Source organism: Pipistrellus hanaki, assembly GCF_964339955.1.
Source record: "Pipistrellus hanaki genome assembly, chromosome: 10".
In the NCBI taxonomy this organism is placed as follows: domain Eukaryota; kingdom Metazoa; phylum Chordata; class Mammalia; order Chiroptera; family Vespertilionidae; genus Pipistrellus; species Pipistrellus hanaki.
This window is the reverse complement of record NC_140512.1, coordinates 50629629-50647745: the sequence shown is the minus strand read 5'-3', so window position 1 is coordinate 50647745 and position 18117 is coordinate 50629629. Positions and strand designations below refer to the sequence as shown.

The 18117-nt window shown below is 36.2% G+C and overlaps 1 protein-coding gene and 1 pseudogene across 2 annotated transcripts in view; one reads left to right on the top strand and one right to left on the bottom strand.

The window, feature by feature from the left end:
• Positions 1 to 18117, top strand: part of NUP205 (nucleoporin 205) — a 73016-nt gene that overhangs the window by 29404 nt on the left and 25495 nt on the right. Inside the window, exons 15-26 of the mRNA XM_084896565.1 lie at positions 85 to 294; positions 2975 to 3074; positions 3426 to 3563; positions 5881 to 6070; positions 6794 to 6914; positions 7987 to 8068; positions 8357 to 8521; positions 9104 to 9228; positions 14335 to 14449; positions 15976 to 16125; positions 16942 to 17013; positions 17338 to 17495. Coding sequence (XP_084752691.1) covers positions 85 to 294; positions 2975 to 3074; positions 3426 to 3563; positions 5881 to 6070; positions 6794 to 6914; positions 7987 to 8068; positions 8357 to 8521; positions 9104 to 9228; positions 14335 to 14449; positions 15976 to 16125; positions 16942 to 17013; positions 17338 to 17495 — 1626 coding nt within the window. The remainder of the gene's footprint in view (positions 1 to 84; positions 295 to 2974; positions 3075 to 3425; positions 3564 to 5880; positions 6071 to 6793; positions 6915 to 7986; positions 8069 to 8356; positions 8522 to 9103; positions 9229 to 14334; positions 14450 to 15975; positions 16126 to 16941; positions 17014 to 17337; positions 17496 to 18117) is intronic.
• LOC311628767 (peptidyl-prolyl cis-trans isomerase D-like) lies at positions 10863 to 12164 on the bottom strand (annotated as a pseudogene). Its single transcript has 2 exons — positions 11566 to 12164; positions 10863 to 11239 (listed from the first exon to the last, which is right to left on the bottom strand). The product of its transcript is annotated as a peptidyl-prolyl cis-trans isomerase D-like (transcript).

Here is an 18117-nt window from a genome sequence, read left to right as displayed (position 1 = left end):
TGAGTTAATGTTTGCAAAGTGCTTGGCACCTTAATATAGCTGATATTTTTATGTTATCAATTTTTCTTTATTTTTCTTTGAAAGGTTGAACTCAATGAAATAGAATCCCGGTGTGAAGAATACCCATTGACGAGGGCCTTTTGCCAGCTTATTAGTACTCTGGTGGAGAGCTCCTTTCCTGCTAATTTGGGTGCCGGACTGAGGCCCCCTGGCTTTGACCCTTATTTGCAGTTCCTTAGAGATTCTGTGTTTCTCCGATTCCGCACAAGAGCTTACCGGAGAGCCGCTGAAAAGGTTATGTTCAGAGAACTATTTTTCCTTATTCATTTTTTGCTGCTTTTTCTATTAAGATAAAATACTACAAATTCATTTTAGCTTTTGCAAGTTAGTAAGCTTCACAGTCTTAATACTGAAATGTCTATGATCTGATTAGTGTATATGCATTAAAAATAATTTTGGGCATTAAAACAAAAGCACTGACTTTAAGTAATCAGTAATTTAATTGATATGAATTCACAGTCATTAATATTCTTAAGTGAACAAACTTTGACCAAAATAAAACCAAAAATGTTACACCTTTGTCAATTGAAAACACTATTTTTTATTAGAATAATTGAGGTTAGAGATTGAAATAAGTTTAAACTTGAACTAGTTTATTTTGACTAGTAGCACTTTTGGCTTAATGGAAAAGTGTACTATTTAAGTGTCTGCCATGGATAGAAGCTGAGGGAGCATTGATATTTATGCACATTAGTTCTGGTTGCAGCACAATCACAACTGAGTTTATCATTTTTATCATCTTATGTAACTCCAGTGTTAGTGTGAGGCAGGCACTACTACGTAATATTCCCATTTTACAGATGGAGGCTTAGCAAGGTTAAGGAACTTGCCTAAAGTCCAGGACCAGGACTTGAACCTAGGACTCTGCTTTCAGATCCAGGCATAACCCGCTAAGCTATGTAAGAGACCTTTCCAGGTTCTGACATAATTCACTTTAGTTTATCGCTTCTTGGCCTTTTGGCTAAGATCAAGCATAGTAATTCACTTTAGTTTATAATATTATTTATTGCCCCACAGAATACCCTTAGATGTATCTTCTAGGTACATTTCTACCTTATTTTTATAGTTTGCTGTTTTTGAACCTATTGATGTCTTTTTTTTTTTGTATTAATGATTAAGAGATTTAAGTTTATGCTCATTTGGGACAGTTCGAAAAAATATAAGACATTATATCATTTGAAATCCTGTTGCCAAAGGAAGAGAACTATTTCGTCTTTATCCTATGCAGATGTACTTAAGTTGAGGTAATTAGTTATATTAGTTTTATTGTTTTTGGCCACTAAACCATAATAAGAGGACTTTTTCATGTGCTAATAATAATTGAAAATAGTCTTTTTAATAACTGCATAATTATTACTTGTATCTAGCATAGTTTAGTCATTGTCTTATCACTAAATATAATTTGTTTCTAATTAAGTCCCAGGTAACTGAAGTGTTTTTTTTTTTTTTTTTTTTGTCAATTGCTTTATAATTTTTTGCTTCTCATGAAGCAAAAATAAACATCAAGAGGGGTATACATTTTATTTAGTCTCTAGAATTACCTTGGTAACATATGTTCCCTTAATGGATAAAACAATAATAGTAATCATGACTCAGTAATAATGACTCATTAATAAAAGTTATTTTGATGGATAATGGATGCTGATCATTGTAATCTCTTTAACAAAATGTTCTGATATTTTTTGGGCATTTGTTTTAAATATCTTATTTTTCTTTTCTTAAAAAGGTCATTATGACCTAAGTGTTCAGAGCTTCAGTCATTCACGCTCTTACCGGGTGTTACTGCCCTTCGCCCATGCAGGTTTACATTTCAAGTGCTGCTGCTTTCCCTAGCCATTATTAAGTTCTGTTCTCCCCAACATGTTTATCCCAAGAAGTTTTCCTTCAGTTTTGTGAATTGATTTCTCTTGAATGTCTTCTTCAGGTTTAACTTCAGCACTATATCTTAGAACACTGGCTTTTCACAAAAACAGTGCTTTGGATTGAGATAGCTTGATAAATGTGTAGAGTGTTAGAGGCAATGTGTATATTATCAGTCATGAAATCTATTATTATGTGGTGATAAACCTTTTTAATTTAAATTTCTAAACCTTTTAGAAATACAGAAAAGTGAATAATTTTAAAATAGTAGTTAAAAAAATCATGATATAGTCCCAATTCCCAAACTCAGCCTTGATAAAATTATGTGCAGTGAAAATAATGATTGTTAAATAATAACTTATAAAACAAATCTGTGTATAATTACCAAATTCAGCAATTTAAAAATTCTGTGCAGTTAATTTTTAAAATAAAGTTTTAATTTTACTGTCTGTACCATTGTATTTTTCCTGTTACATAGTTTTGAAAATTATTTTTAACAAAGAAGTGATGGTGGGTTCTTGTGGGGCAAGCCTAGCAGTTAACAGGTCTTGTTAACATCGTTGGCGAGAGCCACAGGATAGAACCCTGGTCTGGGATTAGAAGTTCAGGGCTTGACCTCACACATGTTTGCTGCCAAGCTTTATGGTCTCGTGGAAACCATTCACTCACTTCACCCGGGAAATAGGGTGATTAAAGGAGATGATTTCTCAGATCTTTTCCTGATGAGATTCTTAGAGAATATGTGTCCAAATTGGATGTTAATTATAAATGGACTGTGACTAGATATGAAGTGCTTTAGATTTTCTAATGAAGCCCAAATATCTGGTGTAGAAACATTTCTTTAAGAATAATGCTTCTACAAATGTTTTACCTTGGAAAATTAGCCAGTTCATTATCATTTAGCAAAATGAATTGGGATTTCTATATTGCTTTGTATAAATTAATAAAGTAAACATGGACTTCACTCATTTTTGGAGAAAAGTTGGAGAAAGAAAGGGCTGGCCTGGCTATCACTATGGACTATTGTTATTGAAACATTTGTATCTTTCTATAGTGGGAAGTTGCTGAAGTTGTTTTGGAGGTGTTTTACAAATTGCTCAGAGATTATGAGCCGCAACTTGAAGATTTTGTAGACCAATTTGTGGAAATACAAGGTAATTAATTCCATCACTTTGAAACAAGATGTCAGCTTTTTATAAAACTATTTATAATTTATACATTTTATTTTATACATATTTTTTCCCTTAAAGTAACATTTTATGGAATGAAAGACGAAGAACATTGCCTTACAGATTCTTAGTGAGTTAATGAGATAGGTGACTGATTGCCATGTGCAGATCAGCATTTTGGGGATTTACTACTATATACTGTTTGTATCATTGTATCTAAATTGAAACGTGGCCTTGATCTGTTTAAATGCTATTTAATTTATGTCTCATGCATTTCTCACATTCTGGAGTGTGAGAAAAATACTAATTCGCCATCTCTTGGACTGTGTCTATTAGGAGAAGAAATCATAGCCTATAAGCCCCCTGGATTTAGCCTGATGTATCATCTTCTAAATGAGTCACCCATGTTGGAGCTTGCGCTTAGTTTACTGGAAGAAGGCGTTAAGCAGCTGGATACCTATGCCCCTTTCCCTGGTATGTGCCTGCATGTCTATGTCTCAAAAACATTTTTGGTATTTTTATCTTTTGTAAACTGAGGGTTTGAAATAATCGAATGATCTCTGAAGTTCTTTTTCACATCTCTATCTACAGTAGTGTTTTCAGGGAGTCATACAATGAAAATATATTAAAAGTGAAAGCATAGTAAAGGACAAGAGACTCACTATAACTGTCTCACTGCAGATTCTTTATAGGTTATTATAGTGACCTTCACTTTAACATGTTTAACATACTTAACATTTAAATGTAAAATACTTTTTTTTATTTTTCTATATAATATTTGAAAGATTTAAAAAATACATATTTTATTGATTTTTTACAGAGAGGAAGGGAGAGAGATAGAGAGTTAGAAACATCGATGAGAGAGAAACATCGACCAGCTGCCTCCTGCACACCCCCCACCAGGGATATGCCCACAACCAACGTACATGCCCCCGACCGAAATCGAACCTGGCACCCTTCAGTCTGCAGACCAACGCTCTACCATTGAGCCAAACCGGTTTTGGCGTATTTTTCCATATAATATTTGTAAAAGCACTTGCTAATAGTGCCTGGTACATAATGTTAAATAAGTAATTGTTACTATTTATTGGTTGCTTACTCTGCATTTTGAGCTTTTTAAAGCGCATTTCATGTATTAATGCACTTAATCTGTACTCAACCTCTTTGTGGTAGATACTATTATTTCCAGTTAATAAATAAGGAAACTGATGCACACAGAGGTTTCACATCCGCCCTAGCAAGTGCCAGGACTGTGATCTGAACCTCAGCAGCTTGGCTTCAGAGCCCATGTATTTTAAATTTGAATGATGGTATTATAAGTGATCCTTATTTAAGTTTTAGCTTCTTTATTTCCCAGATTTTTCATAATGAGTATGTATCCCTAAATTAGTTTTTCAGCCTTGGCATCATTGACATTTTGGGCTGAATAATTCTCTGTTGTAGGGGCTGTCCTATGGATTGTAGGCCTCTACCCTCTAAATGCCTGAGAACCATTGGCTCTAAATCATTGATTTTCAACTTTTTCCATCTTATCGCACACATAAACTAATTACTAAAATCCATCATCACACCAAACAATATATTTTTTGCCTATTTGATAAAAAAGTTGTATTTTTTTTAAAGTTCATTTTTTTAAAAATATATTTTTATTGATTTCAGAGAGGAAGGGAGAAGGATAGAGAGAAACATCAATGAGAGAGAATTATTGATTGGCTGCCTCTTGCACGCCCCCTACTGGGGGGATTGATCCTGCAACCCCAGCATGTTCCCTTGGCCAGAATGGAACCCGGGACCCTTTAGTCCACAGGCCGATGCTCTATCCACTGAGCCAAACCAGCTAGGACAAAAAGTTGTAATTTTGATTCATTCACACTGGCTGGCTATTGTTGCATTGGCTGTTGTCATATTTTTAAATTTTAATTTGACAATCTAAGGGAAAAGAGGTCGATGCCCCTGATTAAATAGTCAGATATTGCATGGTTTAAGATTTTTTTTTTTGTGGCACACTAGTTGAAAATCACTGCTCTAAATAGTTAGGGAAAATGTACAGGAAAAGTGACCTAGCCTTAGCCAGTTTGACTCAGTGGATAGAGTGTCATCCCAAGGACTAAAGGGTCCTAGATTCCATTCAGGTCAAGGGCTCATACCTCGGTTGCAGGCTCGATCCCAGCCCTGGTGGGGGCACATGTGGGAGGCAACCAATCGATGTGTCTTTCTCACATCAATGTTTCTCTCTTTCTGTCTCTCCCTCTCCCTTCTACTCTCTCCAAAAATCAATGGAAAATATTCTCAAGTGAGGATCAACAATAAATACAAAACAAAACAAAATGACCTAGAAGCCATTGCATAAAAGGAATCTGAGTCACAAAAATTACCATAATTTGCATGGGTGAACAGTTTTGAGAAGTTGCTGCTGAAAGTTTGAGAACTTGAAAACCTTTTGAATCCAGAACTGTGTGTGTGTGTGTGTGTGTATGTGTGTGTGTATGTATGTGTTTTAATCCTCACCCAAGGATATGTTTTTATTGACTTTAGAGAGAGAAAGGGAGAGAGAGAAACATCTGTGTGAGAGAGAAACATCACTCAATTGCCTCTTCTATGTGTCCTGATCAGAAATTGAATCCACAACCTGGGAATGTGCCCTGACGGTGAATTAAACCAGTGACCTTTTGGTGCATGGATGGTGCTCCATCTGAGACTCACTGGCCAGGCCTTATCTGTTTTCCTAAGACTTGTCTATGAGTTTCTACTATTCATGTGGAACTTTCTAACGCCCATTTTTGGTTTATAGGGAAGAAACACTTAGAGAAATCGGTACAGCATTGCCTTGCACTTCTCAATCTTACTTTGCAAAAGGAAAATCTCTTCATGGATCTTCTAAGAGAGAGTCAACTGGCTCTGATAGTCTCTCCTTTAGAACAGCTTTTGCAGGGAATCAATCCCAGAACTAAGAAGGCTGATAATGTGGTGAATATTGCCAGGTAAGCTATAGTTGTAGGTAGAAAAATGATTAAATGAATCAGGTGGGATTCTAGCTTTGATTTCCAAATCTGGCCAGATCTCTAATGTCCCTTTTTTTTTTTTTTTTTTTTTTTTTTTTGCCTTATTTTGTTCTAGCCTTCTCTGTCTCCTGTGATTTTAATTACTTTGCATTTTTTTTCTTTCTAATTCTATGTTCTATTCTAGTATAAAATGATATAATCTTAATGTTGTATGTCTCCTGTAAGGGAAGTGGATGTTTGGAGGATAGGACTGGGGAGCAAACTTCTCACTGTCTATATTCTAGCTTCTGGTTGTCTGCTGGCATTATTTGGTGTTCTTGGACTGAAGAAGCATCACCTGATCTCAGCCTTCAGCTCTCCATTGCATCTTTTCTATGTGTGTCAATGTTCAAATGTCTCCTTTCTGTGAGGACACCAGTCCTTAGGGCCCTTAGTGATGACTTCATCTTAACTTGATTGACTACCTCTCCAAAGATCCTATTTCCCAAGGTTACTATGGGTTTAGATATCAACATTGGACTTTTGGAGGAATACGATTCAACCCATAAGAAGCTGAACGTGGTTAGAAGGGGAAACCGTTGTTTAATTTACCCAAAAGTTCTCTATGGGTGGAAGAAGCCCTGGTTCTAGATATTCTTTATTGCGACAAGTGAGAAGCCAAATCTCATTATATTATTTCTCAAATGTTTTCTTGCTTTAAAGATACCTGTATCATGGCAATACTAATCCGGAATTGGCTTTTGAAAGTGCCAAGATCCTCTGCTGTATCTCTTGCAACACCAATATTCAGATAAAATTGGTTGGAGATTTCACACAAGACCAGGTAACTGATTTTGTTGTTAATTTTTGGTGTATCTGAGTTCATTTGGAAGTCACAGTGTCTGTGGAGGAATTGTATTGTTTGTGGGAAAAGTCTCCAAGAGTAAGTGTACTTATGTATGCTGGGTGAAAACCTACTTGTATAAAGAGCTGTGCTTTATAGTTGAAGAAATTAACCAATACCAAAGTGATATTACATAGACTATAGAATTGATTATACTATCTAAACATAATATGTGATTGTAATGTCTAATGAAACTGTTGCTACTCTGAACTTAAAGTAATTAGGTTGTAAGTGCAACTTCTGTTTGTTTTTTGCCTCTATTGTTTCACCCTCTGTCAGTCAGCTCTGTTCCAAGTGAGCCTCTGCACTGCTAAGTGTGTCTCACTGTTGGGAGCTGTCTACTTCTATGGATTTCTGATGATCCGCATTTGTGTTACTTCATTTGATATTACTTTTAATATCCTGCTAAATTTCTTATGCAGATTGGGTAGTGTCTAATCTCTCAGCCCAGAAATATAAAACTAGGGTTAAGTAGTAGATTTCTAAAGATGAGGATTTTAGATGTAAGATGAGAATTTTATTTTATATTTTAGTTAAATTCCATAGGATTTAGTATGTAATGAAGAGGTCATAAAACAACAATTTAATGATATATTTTTTAAACTAATTTGATTCTTTGAGAAAGAAAATTAGGATGACAGTGGGAAGAGATCAACCAATGAACTTGTATGCATTTATGCATAACCCATGGACACAGACAGTAGAGTGGTGGAGGTCTGGGGTGGGGTGAGGGTGGGCTAGAAGAGGTCAATGGGGGAAAGGGGGACCTGTGTAATACTTTCAACAATAAAGTTTAAAAAATTTTGTTTCTTTATTTTTATAGAAAGCTAACTCAAGGCAATTTAAGAATCTGAGTTTTCTATTAATTAAAAATGTAACTAAAACCTAAATACTTGGTGCAGATTTGCCTTTTTTCTTTATATACAAATGTTTATGAATATATATCATGTTTATTATAGTTTCTATAATATTTAGAAACTTTATAATTTCTTTTATCTTCATATGACTTCAGAGTATAAGTCAGAAGCTGATGGCTGGATTTGTGGAGTGCTTGGATAGTGAAGATACAGACGAATTTATGCGTCTAGAAGAGGGTAAGTCTCAGATTAATATGTATATTTTTTATTTTATATAAACACTTCCTATATAAAGGAGACTGTTACTTATCTGTCTAGTGATGATATAAGAGAAATTAGAGAATTTGCTAGCATAAATGTATAAGGCTTTTGGGAAACCTCCTAACAAATCAGAACTCAGTGTGATGGCTAACCAGGTAAACTGCAACCAGAGAAAACATGGAGGCTTGGAATAACAGTTTTAAATTGGACTTATTGCCCACTTTTTATTGTTTTGTAATTTTGTTTTATGATTTTTACATTAAGGTTCAGAATTTGAAAAGAAATTAGCTGGAATCCGTCATGAAACAAGAATCCATATCTTGAATCTTCTCATCACCTCGTTGGAGCGCAATCCACCCAGTCTTGCCCTCTACCTATTGGGCTTTGAATTGAAGAAACCTGTCAGTACCACAAACCTCCAAGATCCAGGTAGAGCTATAAGATACATAGGCATTTATTGCTTTTCATATTTATGTATCTAAGCTAGTAATTTTTATTTTTATGTTTTTGTTAATCCTCACCCAAGTAAATTTTCCCATTGATTTTTAGAGAGAGGAAGGGAGGGAAGGAGACAGAGAGAGAGGGAAACATTGATGTGAAAGAGACACATCAATTGATTGCCTCCCACATACACACCAAATGGGGCTGAGGATTGAGCCTGCAACTGATGTATGACCATTACTGAACCTGTAACCTTTCAGTCCACGGGCCAGCAGTCTAATTGCTGAGCCAGACTAGCTAGGGCAGTTATTCATTTATTGAATGCTGGGCTCATGGGATAGTTCACTGAAAGAAATAATAATGTAGAGAGATGGATCAATCTTTAGGAATTAAAGTCTGGACAAACTAATAACCCTTAGAAAATTTGTATTTATAAATTTTTATATCAGTGTTTGTAATGCTGTTTATAATAGAGGAGATGTTTAAGGAATCTAACTTTTGTAGAGGTATTTTCAGGTCTTTAATGCAGACATTTTAAGACAAGTTGAATTTTCTCTTGGTCTCATGTAGGAGTGTTAGGCTGCCCTCGGACGTGCCTTCATGCCATCTTAAACATCTTGGAGAAAGGAACTGAAGGGAGGACAGGCCCGGTGGCAGTGAGAGAGTCTCCTCAACTTGCTGAGCTGTGCTACCAGGTATGCAGCAGGCTGCGCTTGTTAGCACTTAACAGAAGAAACTGAACTAGATGCTTGAATATATCACAGAAATGAAAGTATAACAGTAAGACTGAGTTGAAATGAATTCATTTGGTAGTTAGACCAACCTTCCATTTATGGATAAAATCGCTAACACACAAATTCCAAGATTCTATAGATCTAAAAATCACTTGAAAAATGGGTGAAATTGGATTTTTCAGATGGATTTTGACCAAGTGGTGTAGAAACTTGCCAATGATACCGCGTTTCCATTTGCTTCTTTTTGGTTCCCGTCTCTGCCCCTAATAGCTAAGACACCATGGGCATGCCATGAAACTTCTTAAGATTTTTGATCTTTGGAATGGGCGTAAATGAGAACGTAAGTGAAAGCACTTTTTAAGAACCATGTAACTTGTGCAGCCCTATAGTTTTATGCAAGGTGGTAGAAAGTCAAACTAGTGTTAAGTTTAAACTATAGTGAAACTTTTGCATTACTTGTGTTTTAGACTTGTGTTTCGTTTTTGATTTATTTATTTCACAAGCAGTTTTAGAGCTAGTCTTTATAAGATGCAACTAGTTTCTCAGTTTAAGTGGCATCCCAGTTCACATTTTATGCCAAGAAAAGCATCATTAACTTCTAATGACATAGATATTTTTGTTATTTTTGTTTTTCATTTTGTAATTCTTTACTATTTTCTTCTGTCCTCTGGCTGTCCAAACGCCTTTCACTGTAAGTACTAATTACAGCTAGGTCTTCCTTTGACTCATAATTAATTCTTCCTTAGTAGGGGCATAAACTTTATGTGCATTTTGTTTAGCACAGTGTTGTAGAATTTGGCATACGCAGGTAGAAGCAGTGTGTAAGCTTAGTCATCTAAGTAAGCTGAGGGAGTTAGGCAGGTGAAGTAAGAGACTGAAGCCAGATCAAACACAAAGGTAGGGAAGGGGGAGAGGAGAGGCTGATAACTAGAGAGCACTTGCCCTGCTCTCAGCTCCCTGGTCTTTTTCATGTTGGAATGCAGGCCCTGGTTTGCCGGATCCTCAGGTTTTAAAACACTGTACTGGCCAAACAAAACATGTCTATACCCTCAGCCTGCCAGTTTATTACATATGCTCTGTGACTTTGCTACTCAAAACGTGGTCCAGCATCAACAGCATCACCACCTGGGAGCTTGTTCATGCAGAAGCTCAGGCCCCACTCCAGATCTGCTGAGTCAGAATTTGCATGTTAGGAAGAAGAATTGGTCCATTTTTAATGAAAGGTGCTTCCTTTACCTGTAGGTTTATGCTTAAAAGTCAAACATCTAAAGAGAGCTTGTTTGTTTAAATAAGTCTGTAATAAAGTGAAATATTTTGGTCTTATCGATACCTTCATCATCCAACAATACAAGACTTTCTGGGTGAAAAAGTGGAAACTGAGCCTTGTGCCTATGCTCTTTTTTTATTTTTTCATTTTTTTATAATACTTTTATTAAGAGTAAACCCATATTAGTGTTTTTAAACTGTAAGCAACGGGGAACTGAAGTATCAAAGGCAATCCATTAGGGATCATATATACTAGACAACTCCCCTTAAATTTTCTTATTGCTCTTATACAATCAATATGTAATATTTAAGCAAAACTGAATTTCTTATTAAGCAAACATTTTTGCATACATTCCCTTCTTTCTGTGCTTTTATCTTTTGTTGGACTTGCAGCAATTCTGCTCGCATAGCTTTATCTTCCGGTGCTATCTCCTGAGTTTTCTTAAGAGCAGCCAATGCTTGATGTATTCTTTTAATGCTTGCATCTGTAGTACAGAACTTTGTTATTTGATTGGTGTATTTCAAGAGCCTCCAAACAATTGTCAATTGCTCCCTGTCAATTTGATATCTTTAGTTTACAAGCACCAGTGTTCTGCATGCAGCTTAAAGCTACAGGTTGCAGCTTTGATCTCTCTGCTTTCTCAGTTACAGTCTTTGAACCTTCCACATATTTTAAAACTTTTGTATATGTTTTAATGACTATCTCCTAGTTCTGGATTGAGGCAAATATTTCTAATGTTTTTTCCCCTTTCTTTATTGAATTTATTAGGGTGACATTGGTGTACAATTTTATAATACATCACCTGTATATTGTCCCAATGTTGTTTTTTTAAATTTATTTTTAATATATATATTTTATTGATTTTTTACAGAGTGGAATAGAGAGGGCTAGAGAGTTAGATACATCGATGAGAGAGAATCATCGATCAGCTGCCTCTTGCACACACACCCCTTACTGGGGATGTGCCTGCAACCAAGGTACATGCCCTTGACCGGAATTGAACCGGGACCTTTCAGTTCGCAGTCCAATGCTCTATTCATTGAGCCAAACCAGTTTCGGCCCAATGTTTTTTTTTTTAAGTCTTCTCTTATTGATGGTATTTTATCTACATCTTTTAAATCTGTACCTACGTCCTCAGGGAAATCTGGATGACTGTCCCCAGAGCCATCTTTTAGGAATATTCCCCAGTCATCCCCTTCCTTCAGTTCTCTGCATTCTGCAATAATGCACAATTTGGCAGGTTTTTCACTTTTCATTTCTACATTTTCCAGAATTCTTACCACACCCATTCCTTTAATAACTTGGCTAGCTACCATGCTTCCCATCCAATGATGAATTGGAACTGTTGTGATAAAGAGCTGAGAACCATTTGTACTGCAGCCTGCATTTGCCATGCTTACAATAAAATTTTTATCTATAAATTTTTCACCCTATATACTTTTTCCACCTGTCCCATTCTGATTTGAGAGGTTTCCACCCTGAATCATAAATGTCTTAATAATTCAATGAAATGGGCATCCTTTGAAATGGAGAGGTTGCCCAGTGGTGAGTCCAATGGCTCTTTTTCTTTTGTACACAATACATGAACATTTTCTGCAGTTTTGGGTACAATATCTGCAAACAATTCTAAGATAATTCAACCAACTCACTTGCCTCCCGAAGAATACTTAGTGGTTACTGGCTTTCGAGGGCTTAGCTTGGGGGAGAGTCGGGGGGCGGGCACGACATTTTGACTTGCTGGTGCCTTTGGAAGCGGGCTCAGCACCTTGGGGACGCGGGCATCTGAAACCCAGGAGCAGCTGCCGGCGAAGACCAGGCGGCTGCTCTGTTCTTTGTAAGGATGGCGAGTTTTCCCACCTGGCCTTGCTGTGAGGACTCACTTTTTGTGTCCTTCTCCCGGAATAGCATCACCTCTCCCACATCTTTAAGGATCTGTTCCTGTATCTTCTTAACTGGCCATTTAATACAAATAACTGGTTTTTGTTTTGTCATGAGAAATTCAAATTAGCTTATCAAATTTTCATTTGCTTATAGAGCATTAAAACAATGTCAAGGCTGTTTGAAAAACAAGAATACATGTTTAACAACTATTTTTTACCTTGTGTTCCTTATCTTTTTCCTTGTGTACATATACTGTTTATTTGGTTATCCTCTCGGTGTATAAACTTACTATGCAGCTACAATGTAAATTACATTTTGGTTATTTACAGGTGTCCCCCCCCACCCCCGCTTTGTATTATTAAGAATATATTACTATCAATAGATATGGATTTACAGCCAGCTATCAATTTGTTTTATGTATTTACAGTGAACACTGATTTGGCTAATATTGAACCATTGCTACTAGGGAAAACTGGGTCAGAATCTTGCAAGCCCCTGGTCTCAACATTCTTGTCAACTGATGAATAACTTTGTTTTATGTGTGTTTCTGTTTACATATACAATTTCATATGTCCTTACTGTTAACTTATTAACATTGAACTCACGGCCAGCAGCACTACAACTCGTGCCTGAAGGAAGCTTACCTAACACCTGTAACTTCTCTGTAAGGCCCAGCACAGCCTTTCCCTGCTAGAAACACCACACGTCACTCCATCACTGTGCTGAGGGGCCGTTTTAACCAGGAAAAGCACTAACTAAAAGCACAAAGCAGACTAGGGGAAGGACACTTATTTAAGGCTTTTATGGATTCTATAATACAATTTGCATTGCTCTATTTAGTCTTAGCTGAGAGCATGCAAACTATGCGACTCAAGTTTTTTTGCTGCTTGGTGCCTTTCCATGAGTGATGGCAAAAGCATGAGAGTATTGGTTTTGGAGTTACAAATAAATTTTTCACGTAGATGAATTTGCAAGTGCAGACTGTGTAAATAATGAGTATAGACTGTGTTGGGTCTAAGGACATGAATAGTTTTACGACTTCATATTTTAATTCTGAAGTAATCATAACAATTAGAGTTCTTAAATGGTGCCTGGTTCATGGAAAACATTGAATAAGTAGTTATAAAATGAATTACTCATGAATGAAAGTTTTCACTACCATTTTGCTAAATACTGGGATTTACTCTTTGCATTTAAAAATGATGCTGATTTTCAGTAGAGGCCTATCTTATTGCCTTAGTGCTCTCAAATTACTGAACATTTTTCTTTGATTCCTGGCTATTTTTATTTTTTTCTCATGCAAAATGTTTTTTGCCATTTTATCTATTTGGATCTCTTGATGATATTCATATTCATATTTAGTGGAGATCGTTATATATATTATAGCTATTCACTTTTTATTATATGTGATATACAAGCTTTTATTCCTTATTCAATTATTTTCTGTTAAATTTTATTTAGAGTTTATATTCATTATTTAGTTGAATCTGTACCTCTTTATAATTCTTCCATTGCTTCAATCCTGGTAAGTTTATTATTTTTCTGGGAAGTTGGGATAAAATAACTATAGTTTCCCAACTTACTTCCAAGTAATTTGCTACTATTAATAGTTAAAATACTAAAAGTTGTTAATTACCTATATGTATTAATAAATATATTTAGGGTGATTTCAAGATTAGTCCTATAGCAATGTCTTCATCACTCAATTGTATCTTAATGTATCATTTTTAATTAAGGTGCTAAAGACTGCTTATAACTCTGAGCTTCTAAGTTTTATGCTTGTGTTTATCCATTTTGCTTGAGTTGTTGATGGATTTTAGTTTCCACTTATGGTAGTAGATCTAAGCTTACATTTTATCTTAAGATGTATAACAAAAACAAAACATTGACTTGGGGATTCTCTTATTTTCATTTTTAAGGTGATATATCAATTATGTGCATGCTCTGATACATCTGGTCCTACTATGAGATATTTGAGAACCAGCCAGGATTTCTTATTTTCTCAGTTGCAACATTTACCTTTTTCTAACAAAGGTAGGACATTATTTTTTCTTAAATTTGCAAAGTCCATGTTGAATGGTTTTACTTATGTAACACTTTGGGGTTGTAATTACAATTGTGGAAGTCTGTGTTCTTTTTGCTACTTGCTTGTTACTTTGGGTTGCTTTTGTAATTTGTGCTAAGTTAAGATTAATGTTTTAGTTGTTAGCACAAAATTATTTTTAAACATAGTCTGTCAGCCCAGCTGGAGTGGTTCAGTGGTTGAGCATCGACCTATGAACCGAAAGGTCACAGTTTGATTCCTTGTCAGGGCACATTCCCGGGTTTCAGGCTCAGTTACCAGTAGGGGGCATTGCAGGAGGCCGCCGATCTATGATGTTCCTCTCTCATCAATGTTTCTATTTCTCTGTGCCTCTCCCTTCCTCTCTCTCTAAAATAATAAAAACATTTTAAAAAATTTAATATTGGAAGAAAATAGTCTGTCAGATCATTTTCCTAATAAATAAAAATTTAAAATTGTATTGAAGGCTAAAAAATATTTATATAAGGACATCCTGGAATTTAGATTAAAAAAATATATATATATATTATATACATATATATAAATATATATGTATATAATACTTATATGTATTTTATATATATATAAAAAATATATATTTTTATTGATTTCAGAGAGAAAGGATGTGAGAGAGAGAGATAGAAACATTAATGATGAGAGAGAATCACTTATTGGCTGCCTCCTGCATGCCTCCCACTGGGGATCAAGCCCAAAACCTGGGCATATGCCTTGACCTGAATCGAACCAGTGACCTCCTGGTTCCTGGGTCTACGCTTCACCACTGAGCCACACCCAGTCAAGCTAGATTATTTTTACTTACTTATTTATTTATTTATTATTTTTTAAAATAAATCTTTTTTCAGATTATTACAATTGTTTCTCTTTTTTCTCCCCATAATTCCTCTCCACCCAGTTCCCACCCCACCCTCTGCCCTTACTCCTCCCCCCACTGTCCTTATCCATAGGTGTACGATTTTAAAAAAATATATATATTTTATTGATTTTTCACAGAGAGGAATGGAGAGAGATACAGAGTTAGAAACATCGATGAGAGAGAGGAAGGTGCCTCTTGCACGCCCCCTACTGGGGATGTGCCTGCAACCCAGGTACATGCCCTTGACTGGAATCGAACCTGGGACCTTTCAGTCTGCAGGCCGACGCTCTACCACTGAGCCAAACCGGTTTCGGCAGGTGTACGATTTTTGTCCAGTCTCTTTCTGCACCCCCAACACCCGTTCCCCGCGAGAATTGTCAGTCCACTCCTTTTCTATGCCCCACCCCCTCGATTCTATTATATTCACCAGTTTATTCTGTTCATCAGATTTTTTATTCACTTTTTTCTTTTTTAATTATACAGAGTGATAAATTATTGTGTTGCCAATTTTCATAAATAATTATCTATGTTACATGGGAATATATCTGAAAAGTTATGGTATTTAGGTCTGTTCTGATTTTGTATTATTTTTCTGGGAAACTATACTATGTATTTAATTTCCAGAATATGAAATATCTATGTTGAACCAGATGTCATGGCTGATGAAGACTGCCTGCATAGAACTGAGGGTAACGTCTCTGAATCGTCAGCGGTCACATACCCAGAGGCTCCTACACCTCTTGCTGGATGACATGCCAGTGAAACCATACTCAGGTGAACATGTGAATGTTGACATTGTTTTATTGTGCTGCTGACTGGTCTGGGTGAATGCAGGCACAAATCTGAATCTCGTGCTTACTATGTGATTGTAGGCCAAGCAAGTTCTTTCCACTTTGCTTAACACATAGAATTTTTTTTCTTACAACACAAAATTTGAAAATCATCCCGTAATTGTCATTTTATTATTGTTTGAAGCATCCAAATTTTGCTGTAATCATATACACAAATATTCAGTGGAATTTGTCCACAGAGCCAGCATGACCCAAGATATTTTTTAAAAATATATTTTTACTCGCGGTCTGGTGCACGATTCATGCACTGGTGGGGTCCCTCAGGCTGGCCTGTGCCCGTTGCAATCTGGGACCCCTCAAGGGATGTCCGATAGCCAGTTTCAGCCCAATCCCTGCAGGCCCGATCCAGACAGGAAGGAGCCCGATTCTTGCAGGCCTGATTCAGTCAGGAGGGAACCTGATCCTGTGTGTTGAGTGTCTGTCCCCTGGTGGCCAGTGTGTGTCATAGCGACTGGTTGACCGGTCGTTTGGTTGTCTGGTTGCTTGATTGGGTCCTGCTTCTTTGGAGTTCTGATTGTCCTCTTTACAATTGTGAAGTGGATCCCAGAGGGACAGAAAGAACTAGAGGAATGTTGTTGGTACGTCCTCATCATCTTTGCATTTTAATTATCTCTTTGCAAAGGGCTCTTTGACCTAGAAACAATGACCTAAAAATAAAATACTTTATGCTTGTTATTTTCAAAAAATTTTACAAGTATGTTGTTCTTTTTCTGACCTGTTGTTATTGATGTTCCAACAGATGGTGAAGGAGGAGTAGAAGATGAAAATAGGTCTGTCTCTGGGTTCCTTCACTTTGACACGACTACAAAAGGTATAGCCTTTTGAATTCATGATAAATTTATAAATATATATTTAAATTGCTTAAAATTTCTAGAAATATTATGCCCATGTCTTCAAATTCTTAACTGGTATAGAAAAGCTGTATAAAGGATTGTCATCCAAAATATGTTATAAGTAGGACGACAGGATGGGAAAAAAATATTTTTGCAAATGGATGTATTAAAAATAAAATTAGGTTTATTTAATTTTCTAGACTGATGCCCTTTTTGAACTTAGCACTCACTAGCTTTGAGTATGGTGGTTTCCTCTTCTCCACTGTCCCAAGTAAACTTGAACTACTTTTTATTACTTACAGTACGTCGAAAAATTTTAAGTATTCTTGACTCAATTGACTTCAGTCAGGAGATTCCTGAGCCTTTGCAGTTGGATTTCTTTGATCGGGTCCAGATTGAACAAGTAATAGCAAATTGTGAACACAAGAATTTACGGGGACAGACAGTCTGCAATGTTAAGGTAAGGATGATTTTCAAGTGTGTGCAGACTATGAATTATCAGACAAAAATACAATTGTGCAATTATTGTTTTCTGATAGAGATACTGGTTTATTGGACTGTGGTTTTTAGTTTTCAAATAGCTGAGAAGTCAAACTGAATAGACCACACTACCTTTACCTGTTTAAAAAGTTTCTCATCACCTTTCTCTTAATAGTCGTGCCATCAAGTTATAACTATGGAGTGTATGGTTTTTTAATATATAATTTTAAAACTTTATTTAAAATGTTATTGGATTTATAGCATATTTATATTCATCATCTGTCACAAAATTGCATTTTGTGAATATAGGTTTAAAGTGGAGGAATATATCTATATAGGTCTAAAGTGGAGGAATTTATCTAGGATTAAACAAATAAATGAATTTATCAGTTAAATTCTAATTTATAACTAGAGGCTTGGTGCTCGGATTTGTGTACCAGTGGGGTCCCTTGGCCTGGCCTGTGGGATCGGGCCGAAACCAGTTCTCTAACAGCTCCCGAGGGGTCCTGGATTGCAAGAGAGTGCAGGCCGGGCCAAGGGACCCCACTGGTGCATGATCAAGGCAGGGGAGGGATGCAGGAGGTTGGCCAGCTGGTGAGGGA